Below are 20974 nucleotides of genomic sequence, written 5' to 3'. Positions count from 1 at the left end.
GCTGTAATACCCTGACTAATAGTCATGGAATCATGAACGGATGAATGTGTAAAAATCAGACTGTGTGGACAGGGAGAAATCATAAATCTTCTACACAGATATTTCTACATTCCTAACTCCCGGCCTATTACCTTCACAGACTGCACCCGTATTTTCTACGGAAACCAATTGACAACAGTATTGTTGCTAAAATCTAAGGGTGCGTCCACCAGGGGCAGACTGGCAATAGATCCTACAGGGAAATTCCCCGGTGGGCCTCCTCACGGCCGCTGGCCACATAACGACCTGATGCTCTCAGCATTAATTAATCCGAGGAGCATCACGTACTTATGTACCTGAACAACGCCCGCAGGTGCCTGCCTGTGATGGAATCCATGCTGTCAAACCTGTTTCTGTCAAATAGCCCAAAATCCTACTTAGCCGTTTCTCTGATCTGTCTCTGTGTCAGTCTATTAGGTCATTAATATGGCTCCCCCAGGGGATGGCCCCCAGCGCAGCTAAACGGAAAAACTGCCTCGTTATGCAATGACTCATCCTCCACTCCCATCTCACTGGAGAACTAGACAGACTTGTTGGCAGCCACATTGGTGGTCACCTAGATTTCTCAGAATAAGGGCTTGTTCACACGCCCGTTGTGGTTCCGTGGCTGTATTGCACCGGCCCGTGTGCACTCCGCATCATGGATGCGGACCTATTCACTTGAATGGTTCCGCAATCACGGAGATGCGGAACGGAAGCACGGATTGGAACCCCACGGAGTGCTTCCGTGGTGTTTGTCCGTGCCTCCACACCACAAAAAAAAATAAAAAAAATAGAACTTGCTCTATTTTCTTGCGGTGCGGACGGATCACGGACCCATTTAAGTTGAATGGGTCTCGATCCGTCCCGGCCCCCACACAGACGTTGCCCATGCATTGGGGGCCACAAATCGCGGTCCCCAATGCACGGAACAGAACCACAAAGGCCGTGTGAATAAGCCCTAAGGGCTCATTCACACGGCCGTTGTTTGGCCGCTCCGTGCATTGGGGACCGCGATTTTGCGGTCTCCCATGCACGGGCACCATCCGTGTGGCTGCCGCGATGGATCCAGGCCCATTCAACTTGAATGGGTCCATGATCCGTCCGCACCGCACGGAGAGAACCCCATGGAAGTACTCTGTAGTGCGCCGACCTTCCGGATTGCAGACCCATTCAACGGCTGTGTGCATGAGCCCTAAGGGTGTTTTCACACACAGCGTTTTTGTGGCGTTTCATTCCTTTTCTTGTGCGCTATGGCATTTAAAAAGTTGCAAACACAGGGTTTACGACTATGCCAGAAAACAGGTGAGTGGGTGCTAAATTACTACTAATTATATTCATGAAATGTTTCCCGTATGGAGAAGGAGACGTCAAAACACCCCCCCCCCCCCCAAAAAAAAAAAAAGAGCTCCAGCATAAATGGCAGGTGCAAAAAAAGGGAGGGATCTGTAATCAAGCTTACCTCAAAGATTTCAAAACCGGCGATGTCCAGAATCCCTATGAAGGAGGCGCCTTGTCTCTTTGTCCTATCCAGAGCTCGGTTAAGGCGATGAACCAGCCAGCGGAAGAGCCGCTCATACAACGCTTTGGCGAGCGCTTCCACAGCAAAATCCGCCTAGCGACAAAGATCGGGGTCAATCTGTAACCTGGCGTCAGACATATACCTGCTGTGGTCAGACTATCAGATAATCACCTGCTCCTTAGTTTGCGCCTTCTGGACGTAATCGCGCCCCACTTTAATCTTTGGCATCAAGATGGCACGGGTAAATTCTGTCACGTTGAGTCCCAGTAGGTGACACAGTTTCTGGGCAGCTGGAAAACACCAAACGCGACTTTCAAACTGTGCACAATGGCGCCTATGAAGAAGTCGCTTGGTTGTCTTACTAGGACAACCCCTTTAAGTCTATGGAGAGATACCCACCTGTGTTATCCGGCATGGAAGCTTGGTCTGTGTTCCTCTCCTTTCGGAAAATGATGTTGCCAAACTGGAGGACTGCAGACGCCATCTTCAGCATAGCTGGAAGAAAGCGTACACATGATGACTACACAGAATGTTGCACATTACTACCGCAAAATGTTGCACATACTACTATGGCCTTCAAGGGGTTGGGTGTGGTCTCCAGATCTGGATTTATTAAGAAGAACGCCAGAAAACATCGCAATCTTTGGGGCAAATCTACGCTGACCCACAGCGAGTGTACATTTCTTTTGCTGACTTTTAGACCGTCCCAAATGCGCTAATTTACTGGCACAAATCCCTCCGTTTTTCTTTTCTTAGACTGGCCTAAGATAGGTTAACGCAAACTGTTTTTTTAGGCCCCCCTTTAGGGACACACAAGCACACGAATATCCTCGTTTTAGCCGCTATAAATGTATTACCCTTCCATATTTTTATAAAATATAACCCACATTCTGTAAACCAATAATGCGACTCCATACCAAACACAGGAAATCTAATTTGTGCGCTTGCCCCTTTAAGCCGGCTGGGAGCACTCCCTGCAGACTCTTCCTTCCCGCTAAGAGTCAGGAGAGTCTCAAAAATGGCGTCTCAGGGAATAACGGACCTAAACAATCGGCTGTCATCAAACTGGGGGCGGCTCGTTACTTACACATGATTTCTTCGTGATTAATTCCCATGATTTTCATGGACTCCATGGTCTCCTGGAAGAGCTCCTTGTCCTGCTGCCCGGGAATGGTAATGCTTCCATTGGATAGAAAGCGGTACTGACCGAAGCCCTCCAGTAACAAGTCAGCTGGAGAGGAACAGGAGAGAGGATCATCACCACCGCCATCCCCGGCACATTATACCGTACAATACAAACAGCTCAACATATCAATCACATGTAGGACCGTGTCCCGAGAGTCCTTAGTGTAGCGGACATGTAGGACCGTGTCCCGAGAGTCCTTAGTGTAGCGGACATGTAGGACCGTGTCCCGAGAGTCCTTAGTGTAGCGGACATGTAGGACCGTGTCCCGAGAGTCCTTAGTGTAGCGGACATGTAGGACCGTGTCCCGAGAGTCCTTAGTGTAGCGGACATGTAGGACCGTGTCCCGAGAGTCCTTAGTGTAGCGGACATGTAGGACCGTGTCCCGAGAGTCCTTAGTGTAGCGGACATGTAGGACCGTGTCCCGAGAGTCCTTAGTGTAGCGGACATGTAGGACCGTGTCCCGAGAGTCCTTAGTGTAGCGGACATGTAGGACCGTGTCCCGAGAGTCCTTAGTGTAGCGGACATGTAGGACCGTGTCCCGAGAGTCCTTAGTGTAGCGGACATGTAGGACCGTGTCCCGAGAGTCCTTAGTGTAGCGGACATGTAGGACCGTGTCCCGAGAGTCCTTAGTGTAGCGGACATGTAGGACCGTGTCCCGAGAGTCCTTAGTGTAGCGGACATGTAGGACCGTGTCCCGAGAGTCCTTAGTGTAGCGGACATGTAGGACCGTGTCCCGAGAGTCCTTAGTGTAGCGGACATGTAGGACCGTGTCCCGAGAGTCCTTAGTGTAGCGGACATGTAGGACCGTGTCCCGAGAGTCCTTAGTGTAGCGGACATGTAGGACCGTGTCCCGAGAGTCCTTAGTGTAGCGGACATGTAGGACCGTGTCCCGAGAGTCCTTAGTGTAGCGGACATGTAGGACCGTGTCCCGAGAGTCCTTAGTGTAGCGGACATGTAGGACCGTGTCCCGAGAGTCCTTAGTGTAGCGGACATGTAGGACCGTGTCCCGAGAGTCCTTAGTGTAGCGGACATGTAGGACCGTGTCCCGAGAGTCCTTAGTGTAGCGGACATGTAGGACCGTGTCCCGAGAGTCCTTAGTGTAGCGGACATGCATGACCGTGTCCCGAGAGTCCTTAGTGTAGCGGACATGTATGACCGTGTCCCGAGAGTCCTTAGTGTAGCGGACATGTAGGACCGTGTCCTGAGAGTCCTTAGTGTAGCCAGTGAGTTATCAATGAATTCTATCTGTATAGTGCCACCTGCGCACCTCTGTCCTGCTCACCAAGACAGAAGCACATGCTCAGTTCCATCCTTCAACTGCCATAGTTACAGGGCTGCAGCAGACAGGATGTGCCCCTTGGGCTGTCAAAGGGAGAAAGCTGCAGCAGAAAGAAAATGCCCCCGAGTTGTCATAGGAAGAGAGCTGCAGCAGAAAGAACACTCCCTCTGAGCTGTGATGGGAAGAGAGCTGCAGCTGGAAGGACACATCCCCTGAGATGTGATAGGGAGAGAGCTGTAGCAGAAAGGACATGCCCCCTAAGCTGCCAGCTTGAAATAAATCTATATGAGCAACTAAAGCAATGAATGAATGGGGAGATCCCTGGATCCATGTGAGGTACAGGGCTGGGGGGGTGAACAACAAGCGATATATTACACAACATGGCTTACTTTTGACGTGCTCTCCTGCTCCAGCTAAAAGCTGATAAAAAACATGGAAGGTCCGTTCGTCCTTAGCCTGGCGGACTGCTCTGGATTTTTCCAGTAAATCTGAAGGGTGATTAAGGAGCGACACAAGAAGAATGGGTACATGTGAACGAACGCAGAAATGGGTTCCCCTTTACAAGGAGCTTTCTAAGAGCCTGGGCTTCAACTCTTTACTACTGCTTAAAACCTTGGTTTACTGACAGTGAATGGAAACATGTTCATTTCCAGAGGCTGTTCCAGAGTCTTTTTTCTTGTCCGGAGGGTCTGATTCATTCTATTCACATTTAGGATCCTGGGGGGTACTATTTCTCCTTGTGCGGAGTGCCCAGTAGGTGTAGGGCGTCTTATAAGCCAGGCAACGCTCCTCTGGGGAAAAGATATGTAAGGCAGCTCTTTCCAAAAAAGAAAAGAAAGCTGTGCCTCTGGTGCCAACAGGTGGAAGGCAGCTATCCTAGAAGACAGTGTTTGACCTTCTAAACAGGCCTTGCGACATAACTTAGGATTAGAGCCAGGCCAGTACTTCCTCTGCAGACAGCTGTTTCGGGGTGATTGCCCCCCATCAGTGCAGAGTTATTACATGTGGGACGCAGGCTGTTACTGACAGGTCCACACTGAACCCCACAGCACAAAACCCGCATCGCTTCTACCATACGTGAACTTGCCCTAAAGGAGGTTTCTCTTATCACTACGTGGATCCAATATTCTGCATTATTCACACCAATTCATTTTCAGCACTAAATGCTAGAAAGTGGGCATCATTTTCTACATGATATCACGACAACATGCTGAAAGGATACAGGTTTCAATGTTGGCTCCAACGATGTATCCGGCGACGTCGAAATTAATTCTGATAAATTTACCCTGTGAGAAGTGAAATAAATAACGTTAGAATAATGCTGCCGTCATACACGGAGGTGGCGCAATTAGCTTTTTCATCCAGTAGGTGGCGCATCACCCTTCAAACACAGTAGGCCCGCTCCCCATAAAAAAAGCGTCAGGGCTGCCTACAGCAACCAATCAGATTCTAGCATTCAATTTCCCAGAGAAGTTTTGTAAAAGTGGGGCGCGATGTGATTAGTTGTTATGGGCCCCACCAACACTTTCTCAGCCCTCAGGGCAGTAGGATCGTGAGCTTGGTGTACAAGAAGTAGTAAGAAAATAGTATTAATATTATAAATACTAGGCTGGGTTCATATTATGTCTGATGTACGTGTGGCATGTGATCCTAACCTACAGGCTAAATGTGCCAATAGGGTTACATCAGCCAGACAGACGTCCATCTGTCTGACCAGTAACCTGCAAACAAAAGGATGTGGAGTAGTAGTAATATTAGTAGGAGTACTTGAATTAGTAGTAGTAGTAGTAGTAGTAGTAGTAGTAGTAGTAGTAGTAGTAGTAGTAGTATTAGCATTAGGAGTACTTGAAGTAGTAGTAAAAGTATTGGTAAAAGTCGTAGTATTAGTAGTAGTAGCATTGGTAGTAGTACAAATATTTGTAGTGGTAGCAGTAGTAGAAGTAGTAGTACTAGTAATATAAGTAGTAATGCTAGTAGTACTAGTAGAAGTAGTAGTTGTACTAATACTGGTAATAGTAGTGGCTGTGGTAGTAGTAATAATAGTATTAGATTAGTAGTAGTTAGTAGTAGTAGTACTAGTGATGGTAATAGTAGCGGTAGTAGAAGTAGTGGTAGTAGTAGGAGAAGTAGTACTAGTAGAAGTGGCAGTTCTAGTAGTAGCACTAGCAGTGGTAGTAGTACTAGTGATGATAGTAGTAATAGTACGAGTAGTTTAGTAGTAGAAGTGGTACTAGTAATAGTAGTAGTAGTAGTAGTAGTAGTAGAGTATACTATTACACACAGCATTATCCAGTAAAAAAATAATGTATATATGGATGATGGACGCAACTGTATGTATCTGTCATCAGAGTTCGCCCCTTTCAAAATGTGCTCCTGGAGCGATCTGGTGATCCCGACCCTGCTCCCGACACCCCTGGCAAATAGCAGATTGTGCTCAGGAAAGCTGCTGCCAGCCAGGTATTTCCGCTGCGGCGGCCACTACAGGTGAAATGTAGTATTACATGGTGGTTACTCAGATGACCACTAGAGTCCTCCACAATGGGAATTGCTCTTACATGAGGCGGCTCTCCATTCTGGCTTATTACAATTGGGTCCCAAATCGGGGAACCTCTCTGATTTGGTCAGCGCCCGCAGCGAATGAAGCGCTCATGCACCAGCTGTCTGCGCACTTCGCCGGTGGGCGCCGACCAGTGAATTTAGGGCGCATGCGCGAGATTACAGCGCACCATCGGCGATGAGAGGAGTGCATAATTAGCAGTGGGGCAGCGCTGGGCTATGAGATAAGGGGCACAGCTGGGCACAAACGGCCGGAGGGACAGCCCCTTGGGCATGTTAGTAAGGTAATTAGCATATTAATAAAACAGGACAGGTGGGGGTAAAACTAGTATATTTTTAATTAGATAATGGAGACTGAAGATGATATGAACAGCTCCATATCGAAAATCTTGATGACAGAATCCCTTTAAGTCCCATAACTCAGACGGAAAGCTTGTGCACTTACAAATCGCGAAGAGTTGTCGTTTTTCACCGTCTTGGCGTTGCCGAAAGCTTCTAATATGGGGTTAGCTTGCAGAAGCTGGTGCTCGAGCTCTCCCTGGGGATAACAAAGAAATCATTATAACAAACCGCAATACAGTGTACAGGACGCCTTCAAGGGGTCAAGTCAGAGAAGCCTCGCAGCAAGAAGTGGTTTATGGGGAGAAACTATTTAAGATGTCATTTTGGGGGAATAAACAGATTTAAATTTTTTGGGTGCAGAAGACTAAAGCAGCCATACAGGTGCATGCAATAGATAACATCTGCGTGATAAGTCACCCGGAGGATATCAGCCAGATTAAATTTAGATAAGTCTATAAAGGGTTAAACCATGGGGCCAACTAAAGCCCCCCAAACACTGCAGTTCACAGCGATGCACAGGGCTGACAATATGCACAAGAAATATCAAATGTCCGGCAGTAGCCGGTTCCACCTCTGTTACCTGTGCCTATCTCCAGAACTGGGGCCCCTCGACCTCCATCCCGCCTGGTGAGGAGCCATGTGAAGACAATGAATGAGGGGCGTCCATGTATGCGCAAGTTTCTTCTACAAGAGAGCTGAACGTACATGAGGCCACCTCACCAGACAGGGGAAGAAATGGAGATAGGTGCTGGACCACCAATTCGTCAAGTAGGTTGTAGCAGTACGCAGCCCCCATCCAAAGTGAAGGTCAGCTAATGGTACAGAGGCCACGATTGTGTTTCATGGTGATTTTACAAAAGAAAAAAGGAATTTGGGGGAAAAGGTGTCTGAGCACCAAAGAAAAACCCACAAGCAGCTTCTAACCAAAGTGTGGAAAGTTCTGGCAGTGCAGTTGAGATGTACAACCTACTGCACTCAACTTACATTGGACTCTCCTGTAACCCCTTCAAATTCACACGTGTTGAAATTTACATGAATTTCGGCAAGGGATCTAATGATAATCTGCAGTACGCTACTTATTCCTGCAGACTCTGAACGGAAAACAGCCAGATTAACCTAGCTTAATGGGTCTGATGCTTGTGCGGATCCCAAACCCTTTAAAGGGCATCTGTCAGCAGTTTTATCCCTATGACACTGGCTGACCTGTTACATGTGCGCTTGGCAGCTGAAGGCATCTGTGTTGGTCCCATGTTCATATGTGCCCGTATTGCTGAGAAACATGAGGTTTTATTATATGGAAATGAGCCTCTAGGAGCAACGGGGGCGTTACCATTACACCTAGAGGCTCTGCTCTCTCTGCAACTGCCATGTCCTCTGCACTTTGACAGGACCAGGCAGTGGAAACGTCATCACACCTGGAGAGGACGTATCGGTCACTATAACCTGCATGTGGAATAACCTGTAACCTCAAGCTCTCTACAAAACCCAGTGATAAAAGCCTGTAAAGTAAATGTTTGGGCCACAGCTCGACTAGCGGACGAGGACTAATGCAATCCATCCATGGTCTGCTTCTTAGTAATGAGTGTAAAATGCATGTAAACATAAAACAGGGATCATCATAATCATAAAACATAAAACAGAAGCAGCAAAATTAAAGTGAAAGGAAATGTGTTACTCACATATGACATAGTATTGGAGTTCTGGGGGAACCGCACATGACATGGAGGGGAAAACACATAAAACAAGGGTTAATGAGGACAAAAAAGGCTAAAAGAAAACTCTAATCAAATGCTAAAACATCTAAGAACTGAGTGACGGTAATGTTTGTGATCAGGTGAAAAGAACAGTGGAATAAATAACATAAGTCACATACAATGTGCTGAGTGATGGCAAATAAAAGCAAGAGCAGAGATAGAAACCACACTGCCGCCTCCTCTAGTTAAAGGGACTGTCCAAACAGCAGAATACTTACCGATACTGTCCTGATCCCCGGGCTCTGTCCTCCATGCTCCAGGGAGGACACCACGTGTAACTGCTGCAGTCAATCACTGGCCACAATGGTGACCTTAGAGGTGCTGGCATGTCAATGGGTGACTGCAGCGGTGACATGTCGGCACGTCGGAGCGCGGTGCGAAATACCATACAGGTGGTGGGTTATCGCCATCTTCACGGCTCGTAGGCTTATACGCGCCATACAATACAAAGGGCTGCATTTTGGGACATTTTATAGCAACTCATACAAGGACTATTCTTTACATATATGTGGTCCCAACATTTAACTGGGTGAAGGCAGTATGCATCGGAGTCATGAAAACTATAGTCACACCTTAATAAAGGGGGAATCTAGGAAACAGCCTAAATATCTATGTACAGTATCTCATATCTATCCATCTGTATTTCTCTCATCTATCTACCTATGTATCTAATATCTATCTGTATCTATCATGATCTATCTATAGTATCTGTCTGTATCTCTTATCTACCTATGTATCTAATATCTATAGTATCTACCTATCGGTTATCTATCTATCTAAATATCTATTTCTCTGTATCTCTCTTATCCATCTATTTATCTAATATCTATCTTTATATCTAATATACACTCACCTAAAGAATTATTAGGACCACCATACTAATACGGTGTTGGACCCCCTTTTGCCTTCAGAACTGCCTTATTCTACGTGGCATTGATTCAACAAGGTGCTGATAGCATTCTTTAGAAATGTTGGCCCATATTGATAGGATAGCATCTTGCAGTTGATGGAGATTTGAGGGATGCACATCCAGGGCACGAAGCTCCCGTTCCACCACATCCCAAAGATGCTCTATTGGGCTGAGATCTGGTGACTCTGGTGGCCATTTTAGTACAGTGAACTCATTGTCATGTTCAAGAAACCAATTTGAAATGATTCGAGCTTTGTGACATGGTGCATTATCCTGCTGGAAGTAGCCATCAGAGGATGGGTACATGGTGGTCATGAAGGGATGGACATGGTCAGAAACAATGCTCAGGTAGCCCGTGGCATTTAAACGATGGCCAATTGGCACTAAGGGGCCTAAAGTGTGCCCATAAAACATCCCCCACACCATTACACCACCACCACCAGCCTGCACAGTGGTAACAAGGCATGATGGATACATGTTCTCATTCTGTTTACGCCAAATTCGGACTCTACCATTTGAATGTCTCAACAGAAATCGAGACTCAGACCAGGCAACATTTTTCCAGTCTTCAACAGTCCAATTTTGGTGAGCTCGTGCAAATTGTAGCCTCTTTTTCCTATTTGTAGTGGAGATGAGTGGTACCCGGTGGGGTCTTCTGCTGTTGTAGCCCATCCGCCTCAAGGTTGTGCGTGTTGTGGCTTCACAAATGCTTTGCTGCAGACCTCGGTTGTAACGAGTGGTCTTTTCAGTCAACGTTGCTCTTCTATCAGCTTGAATCAGTCGGCCCATTCTCCTCTGACCTCTAGCATCAACAAGGCATTTTCGCCCACAGGACTGCCGCACACTGGATGTTTTTCCCTTTTCACACCATTCTTTGTAAACCCTAGAAATGGTTGTGCGTGAAAATCCCAGTAACTGAGCAGATTGTGAAATACTCAGACCGGCCCGTCTGGCACCAACAACCATGCCACGCTCAAAATTGCTTAAATCACCTTTCTTTCCCGTTCTGACATTCAGTTTGGAGTTCAGGAGATTGTCTTGACCAGGACCACAACCCTACATGCATCGAAGCAACTGCCATGTGATTGGTTGACTAGATAATCGCATTAATGAGAAATAGAACAGGTGTTCCTAATAATTCTTTAGGTGAGTGTATATTGATAGATGGGTAGATACTATCTCCTATCTATCTAAATATCTATTTCCCTATCTATCTAATATCTATCGTTATCTATAGTATCTGTGTCTCCTATCTATTATCCATCTATAATCTGTCTAGGTCTCATACCTATAAATCTATTGCTGACTGAAATACATAATCATTTTCCATGTGCAGTAAACTCATTATCAGATCAATTCACAAATAAACTATTATTAATATACAGGATAAGTCAAAAGTCAAACATCTATAAAAACCTAAAACATCTTTCCGGCTCTGAACTCCCCCCTAATATTAGCTGATGCTGACTGCCCCTCCACAGCGGATGTTTGGCTAGGAGAAGTCCGCCATGTTGGATTGGACCGATCATAGAATGTGTCGGCAGATGAGAACCATTCGGCCCATCTAGTCTGCCCTTTGTTCTCTCAGGAGACATGACGCTGGAGGGTCTGCTAGCCAATGGAATAGCCATGAATGCTCCTGTTCACCTCTCCGCTGGGGTTTACACTTTTAATAGGATAAGTCACACGACCGACCCATTGGCTTATAAAGGGAACCTGTCGTTTTACTGGGGGGGGAAAAAAATCCGCAATTTTTTTTTGTCGATATTTCTTCAGGCAGATGTAAACGCAGCCTTATTACCATATGTCAGACCAACGGCTGCACCTACTGACCATCTACACGGCCCTACCCCAGACTTTTGACTTAACCCGTAGCTGGCGTTCCGTATACATCCTATGTTAGGTTCATATCTAGCGAAATAATTCCACTGCGCTAAACTACTGAACAGGGCGGGCGTAGCGCGGCTACGGTGGTGCTAGCGGCATGCATCACACACATCATGCAGGGTGCACACATCCTCCACTTGCCTTGCGTTTGACAGATTTGAAAGATTCCATCTGGTATTAGTAAAATGCACAAAATAATCAACAAAATCCGTTAGTAACCGGAGGATAGACAAGTCTGCAGAGCATTGCACCGTGAAGTGTCTACGCCTAGGCAGTAATATTCCCCAAAAAATAAATAAAAATATTCATGCAGCCCGTGTGATCGGACGGCGAGGCGTGTGGACATACGGAACATAGAAGGAGGTACTCGTTACATATTCGATGCTTTCATGTTTGCTGGTCCCAGGAGAAGCCGGATTCTACGCGGGCGGGCACACTGAACCAACACAAAGATCACACATTTATTGCGCTGGCATGTCGTCACGCCGGACTTTTTCACACCCATTAGGGTAAATGCACACGGAACGGATTAGCGGCAAAGTTTCAGTGCGGATTTGCACATAAAAATTGCAATGAGGAATATAGTCGCAGGCAAGCGGATGAGATTCTAACAAATGTCCTCTACAGGCTGCAGAAATTTTCAGAGCAGAAATTGACGTGAGCTGCCAGATTTTTAAAAGGGTTTTCCAGGAAGTTTAAAGGGGTTGTCCATACTGAGAAAAAGATGGCTGCTTTCTTCCATAAATGGCACCGCTCCTGTCCACAGGTTGGGTGCGGTATTGCGGCTCTGTCCATGGACTCCAAAGGAGCTGACCTGCAATATCACACACCGACCATAGACAGGGGTGGCGCTGTCCATGTTCTTCTAATCCTGGCGAAACCCTTTAATATTGTGGTCTATCCTCAGGATAGTCCAGCAAGCGCTCCGTATTTTAATAAGGTATATTCTTTATTTCAGAAAATAATCAAAGATTACAGGACGCGTTTCAGCCTGTCCAGCCTTCCTCAACTGAACATACCTTATTGAAATACAGAGCGCTTGCTGGGATTCTTCTGAGACTGACCTGGGAAACGCAACCTTTTCCTTGCAGCGCGCACTACGGATCCAGTGCGGGCTAAACCTGGACACAAATATCCTCATATGTCATCAATATCTGACTGGTGGGGGTCCGACTCCTTGGACCCTGCTGATCATGTGTGAAGAGGTAGCAGTGCTCTGGTGAGCGCTACAGCCTCCGCAGGGCTTACTAAGCACAGCGCCATACACTGTATAGTGGTTGTGCTTGGTATTGCAGCCCAGCCCCATTCACTTGAATGGGAGTAAGCTACGCCTAGGCCACATGACAGATGAACGCGATATCACTGGCCTAAGATGAGGCGGCAGCACTCACCGCCTCTTCATACAGCTGATCGGTGGGGGTGCCGGGAGTCAGCACTCACCGCCTCTTCATACAGCTGATCGGTGGGGGTGCCGGGAGTCAGCACTCACCGCCTCTTCATACAGCTGATCAGTGGGGGTGCCGGGAGTCAGCACTCACCGCCTCTTCATACAGCTGATCGGTGGGGGGTGCCGGGAGTCAGCACTCACCGCCTCTTCATACAGCTGATCGGTGGGGGTGCCGGGAGTCAGATTATCACAGATCGGATATTGATGACCTACCCTGCAGCAGTGATCTGTAGCTGGTTGCAGCAGGAAGAGCTGAAGGAGCAACTGGATCCTCTTCCCACTGCAACCAACCACAGATTACTGCCCTGACCAAGGTCCATTATGCCCAAAATGTCGGCAGGGTTGTTTTCTTGTGGTGTGCAATACATTTTTGCCTAGTGATGTATACGTTCTGTACTTTTACATGAATAAAAAACATTTTCTGCATTGAAGAGAGCGCCGTTGTTTTCCTAAGGAAACGTTTGATGGCCTCCGTCCCAGACACTGGGCACCTGTGTGGTGTACTGGACTGCCGCCATAATATCTGCCATATTATTAAAGTCTATGACAGGAAACCCAGGAAACCCATGTAAATGTATGATTGTACGCTGCAGACTATGTGGATGTGAGCGACGGCCGTTTCCTGCAGACACCATCAGTTTATATTAGGAGGATGGAGCATTACGTGTACTCTGCCTAAGTTAGCTCTGTTTACAACGCTTTTGCCGGGACAATATAAATAAGGTTTATTTTAGGGCGTCATCCCTGTGCTACAAGCAGTGGAATATTTTTACTTCAATCAAAAGCATCCACAGACAAGGACTGCAGACACTAGGATGTATGTGTGCGTTTATTGTCTAGATCTAAGGAAAGGCATCAGTGCGTGTACTGACGAGACCATCCTGCGCTTGGTTCGTAAACTTCATTCATATTTTCTTGGAGAACCTCTTTAAAAGGGAGTGGGTCAGCAGTTTTATCCATACAAAACTGCTGGCAGAACTAGGTCTAGGCTGTGGAGAACAAGGCAAACATAACTTTGGTGAAGCTTTTATTATCAGAAGTAGTGTGAATATGAATCTTTATTCTGCCAGATTCTACTCCTGCAAGAGCCCAGGTGGCAGAGCTTCCCAGCAAAGTGCTCTCCACATTCTGTTGTGTCACAGCCCCTCCCCTCTGCTCTGAGTGACAGCTGTAGCATCTAATCAGCTATCACTAAAAGCAGAAGGGAGTGGCTGTGATGCAGCTTAATGCAGAGAACACTTACAGTGAGGCTCAGCCTCCTGGGCACTTGCCAGAGCAGAATCTGGCACAATGTTCATATTAACACTACTCCTGATAATAAAAGATTACATAAACCTGCTACCTAGAGCTGTCAGCAGTTTAGTATGGTCAAAACTGCTGACAAGACATACTTTAAACTGGAGGCGACTCAATCTTCACGTTACTTTGCTATGATGACACTGTAGGGCCTTTTATTAACCTACATGTAATAAGACAGTCGCCGTTTTCTAAAGTTATTTTAAACGGGACAGCAAAAAGATCTTACCGGAGCTGTGTGCTCTTTACGGCCCTTGTGAGAAGAGGCCACGTGAGCCAAGTACTGGATGACTTTCTTTGTGTTCTCTGTCTTTCCAGCCCCAGATTCTCCACTGTAAATATAAACCATAATAGGAACAAGTGAAATAATAAGTGCACCCCTCTGCACGGAAGTGGTAGACATACTAGGGGAACCCATCACCAGGTATCAACCATTCCCACCATGCTGATGACGAGAAGACCTTCCTTAAGGGACAGCTATTACTCCCCAGTAGGTCTGCATACCTCATGAAAAAGACATTATGCTGCATATGCAAATATGGCTCAAGCGTCCACTGGGCGTTACCAAACCACCCACGGGTCCCGTAGATTCATCGCTAAGCCAGCCTCTGACCCATTGATTGATGTGGATAACGCTTTCTATGTCACCTACAGACCAATCCAAATCTCATGCTAGCACGATGCAGAAGGCAGCCGCAGGGCGTTTTCCCTTGTGTGGGCAGAGAATTCACCTCTGTTCTTCTTACTTCATTTGGCCACTGTACCGCACATGGTGCAGAAGAACACAAGACTCATGCACCGAGTAAGACTTGTATCGGGGGTGACATACAGCAAGGAGGGCCATTCACCTCCTAAAGCACCAGACCAGGGATGGTTCTACAAGACACTTCAATGGTTTGGTAACACCTAGCGGACATTTTAGAGCAAAATTGCATATGGTGCCAGCGAGAGGTTCTAACGTCTTTTTATAAAGTATGAGGCGCTACGGGGAAGTGATTTTACAAAAGTCAATACAAGAAATGGTGAGAACAGGTTGCCTTTGAAATGTAGATCCTCCATTTTACTGATTAGATACAGAATTAAAGAAGTTTTCCGGGGGTAAAACACTGATGACCTATCCTCAGATAGGTGGGGTCTGACTCCTGGCACCACCACCTATCAGCTGTTGAAGGAGGTCTCAGCGCTGTGGCCTATTTCTAGGCCAGGGAAGCCACATTGTTCGATCTTATGGCCTATGTGCAGTACAGTCCCATTTAAGTGAATGAACCTGGGCTGCAACACCAAACACATCCACTATACAATGCACGGCGCTGTGTCTGGCATGCCAGGAGGAGGCTGCAGCGCTCAGCAGAGTGCCGCATCTCTTCAAACAGCTGATCGTGGCGGGGCTAGGAGTCGTACTTCCCCCCCCCCCCCCACCTCCGATCAGATATTGATGGCCTATGCAGATTATAGATCACCCATTTTTTACTCCTGGAAAACCCCTTTAACCAAAACATTTGTAACTGTATTATATTACCTATCTTGTACTGACCCTGGGTTACATGCTACAGCCTGTACTTAAAAGGCATCTGTCAGCAGTTTTGTACCTATGACACTGGCTGACCTGTTACATGTGCACTTGGCAGCTGAAGGCATCGGTGTTGGTCCCATGTTCCCATGTGCCCGCATTGCTGAGAAAAATTATGTTTTAATATATGCAAATGAGCCTCTAGGTGCAACGGGGGCGTTGCCATTACTCCTAGAGGCTCTACTCTTTCTGCAACTGCCGCACCCTCTGCCACTTTGACAGGACCAGGCTGTGAAAATATCACATCTGACCCTGTCAAATTGCAGATGACACGGCAGTTGCAGAGCTCCTAGGTGTAATGGTAACTCCCCCGTTGCTCCTAGAGGCCTATTTGCATATAATACATAATTTTTCCCAGCAATGCGGGCACATATGAACATGGGACCAACACAGATGCCTTCAGCTGCCAAGTGCACATGTAACAGGTCAGCCAGTGTCATAGGTACAAAACTGCTGACAGATGCCCTTTAATTCAAAGCTGCATTCATAATTGTGCAGGCTTCAGGGCTGAACTCTTCCAGCATTTATGGCTAGCTCAATGTCTACGTAAGGCTTACTATGACTGTTTCTGTACAGGATGCTAAAGTGAAATAGATACCGCACATATGTCAACTGTATATTTGACTGCAATAAGACAACTACTCAACAGCGAGTCGATCTACAGAGTCATGTTGACCTGCAAATCTCATAATGAGATATATGGTAGGACTTATAACTCACGTGCAAAGAATGGACTGATCCTCCCGATCTAAAGCAAAGAAACAAAAAGACAGTTAAAAAAACAGATATATACAAAAGGCCAATGTTTTTTTGAATGCCACATCTTGATTTGTTCTCGGGTGAAGCAATTTTGAAGCTATGGAATATTTGCAGACTCGTGTTCGGGATGTGGGTGTGAAGGTGCAGAAGGAAGTGCAAGTTTTTTATTAGGTCCTTGGCTTTACACATGAATGTGCATATAATGATTCACTGGATCTGATTTAACCTACACCAACATAAATTCATATAAAAAGGATAGCTTTGTTGGCTACCAGAGAATGAGGCCCCTTCATCAGGAGCTGAGTGAGAGTAGGGCAGAACATTGTACATGGGGTGATGCATCAAAGGTGGCTGTGCACTAGTTTTTGTATGAGAAGGACAATTTTGTATGAGAAGGTCACTTTTCGTGAGTGTGAGGGCGGCAGATGTCATCAGATGGAAGATATCAGTCAAAAGGCTGATCTGCCACGTTGGACTTTTTCGACTGTTGTCCGGTGCCGTCGTTGAAAAGTCATTCATGCAGAACAAGAGATCTGCATCCCATCGATGGAAGCCCAACTAGTCCAAGGATCACAGCAAAGATCGACTGGTTGTCTGTCCGAATTGTCAACGTAACTTATGGCACTGTTGTCCAAGAAGTCAACCTTCAATCTGTATGAAGTCCCTAACGTGTAGCTAGCTTTTGTCTGCAATGATACAGGGGTGCGTAGTGTGGTCATAAATCCAAGTGTTAACGTTCCTGTTCCATCATTTCAATGACTCTTAAATCTGTAAAGGTGACCATACATGGAAGAGTACAGTGGGCGAGACTGGCCAACTATCCATTGTGTATGTGGTTGCCCCAATTCTCCCCCAACAGAAGATTTCTGGTAAGGATCGGGCATATTGAATTTCAATGTCTAACTCTTTTGCTCTCCGGGGAGATAAGACACCACCTGAGGGGTCTGGCACCAGCTTACCAGTACTTTCCTATCCCCATTCAGAATATATGCACACTTGGCGTGGGTGTATGAAGAAGTCTGGAAGAATATGCTGTTAAGTGGAATACCTTAAAGGAGTTTTCTGGGCTCCACATATAGATGATCTATCTTCAGGACAAGTCATCAATATCAGATCTGTGGAGGGGGGGGGGGGGGGGGGGTGACAACGAGCAACACTGCAGTTCAAAGTGTAGCAGCCATGCCATGTCACTGTAGCTCAGTTCCCATTCATTATCCTGAGGATAGACCATCCATATGTGGAGCCTGGAGAACCTGTGACATGATATACCACCCCATGTATGATATTGTGTTTAGCAGATAAAGGTAACACTCCTAAAATACTCTAAGGCTGACTGTGGCAAAGGTATCCGGCAGGCTGTTCTAGGGGCATAGCTGGATAGTGCCATGTGCCTTCCGGACCACATTGACTATAAAATGGGATCCAACCGCTCCCCTCCATAAATGCTGGAATTCAGATGGAACAATAAAACGTTGCACGCAGCGTTTTTGTCCGGCCGAATTACACCAGGGAGTGGCTGGATCCCTGCCGGCTCCTGTTATAAGTCAATAGGGGTCCTGGCAGGCATGTGGCACTATCCGACTATGCAGATGCGGAGAACATTGGCAGTCTGTTCTTTTTTTCACAGGGAATCCTGTTCCCCAAAAAAGTTTTGTGAATATAAATGCAGAGTAGACTGCCAAAATCCAGGTAGTCAATTATCTGAAGCTATTTAGGATGGTGAGGGTGCACCTAGTGGCCTGACACTAAGGTCCGATTTACTGTATACATAAGAATTGTGACAATGCAAATAAATCCAACGCATAATATAATCACTACTTTATCTCACACGTCTTCATTTCCTCCACATTTATATATTGTATAGATGCAACCTTTTTTTTTTTAAGTTGCACTTTTATAATCTATAGGTATCCGGTCTCACCTTGAAGCATGCTGCGGTAGGCGGTTTCTGATATTGCGTATATGTGTGGAGGCATTTCATGTCGTTTCTTTCCGCGGTACATCTCCACTATCTGTTCTGTGTAGATGGGCAGGTTCTTGTATGGGTTAATCACAACGCAGAAGAGACCGGAATACGTCTGCATGAAAAATGGGAACCATTGTAGTCATCAGTATCACAAGTATGCGTACGGCTAGACTTAGACAGGACTAGTCTTAGCGTGTTAGCAAATTCTGATATATTTAATGACGTGATTTTCTAGATCTGTCTGTTCATATCCTGTACATTCAGACATGTCCATAAGCCGCTTCCAGGGGCGGATTGGCCATAGACCCTACAGGGAAATTTCCCAGTGGGCCGATGCCTAGGGGGCCACTCAAGCCCTCCTCATGGCCAGCAGCCGGGTACATAATGATCCGCTTCTCTCTTACACACCTGGCCAGCAGCCGCAGGTGTCCTCCTGAATTCAACTGTATTGACGTCCAGGACAGCGATACAGTTGAACACTGTTGTGCGATATTTGGTTCAGCTAGGGCGGTATACTGTTCTGCACTATGGTATTGCTGGCTCTGCCTACTTTTGTTGTCCCTGCCTAATTATGTTGCCTTCTGACAATTTGGACCTACCTACAACATGGGGACACTTTTAGTTCCTGGTCCACCCCTGGCCACTCCCGTTTTGGTACTTGGAAAGCTTATCTAAAATATTAGTCCAGGAAGTCCATCTTTCGAGGACATTCGAGGCTTGGATTGTGATGTGATTGTGATGAGCACCAGTGTCATTCAATGGCGCTAGTCCTATGCTACATTTTTTTGCGTTGTGGCTGGAAAAAAAAAAAAACTCTTGCAAAAAAAAAAAATCTACTCGGAAATGTTCTGTTGCAATGTGAACGAATTTACAGAAGCCCCATTTTTCATAATTGTCATCGCACTGGTCGCTAATTTTTGGGTTGGAGTCCATCAGTGTCAAGTTCGACACATGTAAAGGGACTAGAGATGATCTCATTTCTATTCCGGTTCCATGTGGTCCACCGATTTAATGTGGGTTCAAATCCATTCTACCCGAATCCAAACTGTTTGAAAAATTTGTATATGACAACCAGATCTCAGACTTATGTTTTTTCTCTTTTGTTTCTCACTTTCTTTATAATTTTTTTTTACTCTGTTACAAATTTCGAGTAGAATCTGATTTGTTTAGGGTCGATTCGCTCATCTCTAGAAGGGACTCTACAGCCTGACGAAGGGCTGCACCGACAGCCGCAGGACGGCTACTTTCCCCATGGCTTTGCATTGTCTACAGCCGGAGGGATTCAAGCTTGTTCTGTTTTATTCTGGGACTCTTACTCATCGAAAGAGAATTATTTGGGTGCAACGGCGTTTGCATAAATGTCCATATTTGTGCAGGTTCACGAAAATGAAATCACTGGTAAGGAAAACACATGAGAATAAAATAGGAAAGGAAGCGAAGCAAGATGGATTTCCTGCAGTAGGAGCCAAAGCGACCACACCTATTCATGAGCCTCCTAAAGTCTACGTTAGTGGAACGACTCCTACAATTACAGGCGTCTCTGCTCTCCTCATACTCGGCAGTTAATTAGAGAGGAGAACGTGGCTCAGCCTCAAGTGATTTCTGCTGGTCAGACTTTTTGTGATGAGCGTGCAAGCGTGTAATACTGCTCTACTGTGATGACACAGCCTAATATGGATGACACGTGAAGCAAGAATCATTCAGCTGCTGCCCCAGGGCAGACACTTCGGTGGTTCGCCAATATTTTTCTTTGCTTTTCGAGCAATGTGCTTAAGCGTGCTGTGCATGCTGGCATCACTGCTGAGGCCAATGATTGGCTGCAGCAGTTACATGGATGTAGAGGCATGGGGACCACTGTAGCCTTGACGCTGGGGTGACTGGGAATTTGACAGACAAGTAAAATTTCCTGCAGCTACCGGTTGCAGACAACCCTCTAACCTCTCAAGGACAGTTTTGGCCCCGATCGATCACATTCTGAAAGCAGTCATTTTTATTAATTTTGCAGGATAAGTTGTATTTTTCAATGGCATCACTTTGAAGAGTCTGCAACTTATTGAGTAAATTGTACTTCTAGGGGGCAAAAACAAACAGCATTTATGGAAATTTCTGGTGTTTTTTTCCCCATTTTTCCCAATCACCTCCGCTGTATGGGGGGAAGCAATCAATAGAGCGATCACTTGTCCCCTTAGAACATCATTATTCCTGGGCACCAGATATGATCTGATGCACGGTAACAATGGTTTTTGGTGCTGGCAGAATAAGGCCTCCTGCACATGACTATATGGTTTTGCTGTCCGTTTTAAACGAATCCGTTTTTCTGTTTCAGTAGCATTTCCGTTGCCATTCAGTTTGTGATCCGTTATTTGCGGATCGGAAACAGAAGCATACAATAACGTTTAAACAATAAGTACATTAAAAAAATTGGGCTGGGCATAACATTTTCAATAGATGGTTCCGCAAAAACAGAATGGATATGGAAGAC

General features: G+C 46.2%; 1 protein-coding gene across 5 annotated transcripts in view; it reads right to left on the bottom strand.

Moving 5' to 3' along the window:
* The window catches only part of LOC122928993 (myosin-10-like), a 137170-nt gene that overhangs the window by 42460 nt on the left and 73736 nt on the right, over positions 1 to 20974 (bottom strand). For all 5 annotated transcript variants that reach the window (XM_044282384.1, XM_044282385.1, XM_044282383.1 and 2 more), the window contains 11 exons: positions 18448 to 18604; positions 16488 to 16515; positions 14427 to 14529; positions 8583 to 8603; positions 7007 to 7099; positions 5228 to 5291; positions 4395 to 4493; positions 2628 to 2771; positions 1940 to 2035; positions 1712 to 1830; positions 1481 to 1633 (listed from right to left, as the gene is read on the bottom strand). In XM_044282384.1, the coding sequence (XP_044138319.1) occupies positions 1481 to 1633; positions 1712 to 1830; positions 1940 to 2035; positions 2628 to 2771; positions 4395 to 4493; positions 5228 to 5291; positions 7007 to 7099; positions 8583 to 8603; positions 14427 to 14529; positions 16488 to 16515; positions 18448 to 18604 (1077 nt within the window). The remainder of the gene's footprint in view (positions 1 to 1480; positions 1634 to 1711; positions 1831 to 1939; positions 2036 to 2627; positions 2772 to 4394; positions 4494 to 5227; positions 5292 to 7006; positions 7100 to 8582; positions 8604 to 14426; positions 14530 to 16487; positions 16516 to 18447; positions 18605 to 20974) is intronic.

The sequence above is a fragment of the Bufo gargarizans genome, chromosome 2, assembly GCF_014858855.1.
Source record: "Bufo gargarizans isolate SCDJY-AF-19 chromosome 2, ASM1485885v1, whole genome shotgun sequence".
Classification (NCBI taxonomy): Eukaryota; Metazoa; Chordata; class Amphibia; order Anura; family Bufonidae; genus Bufo; species Bufo gargarizans.
This window is presented reverse-complemented; position numbering and strand designations above follow the sequence as displayed.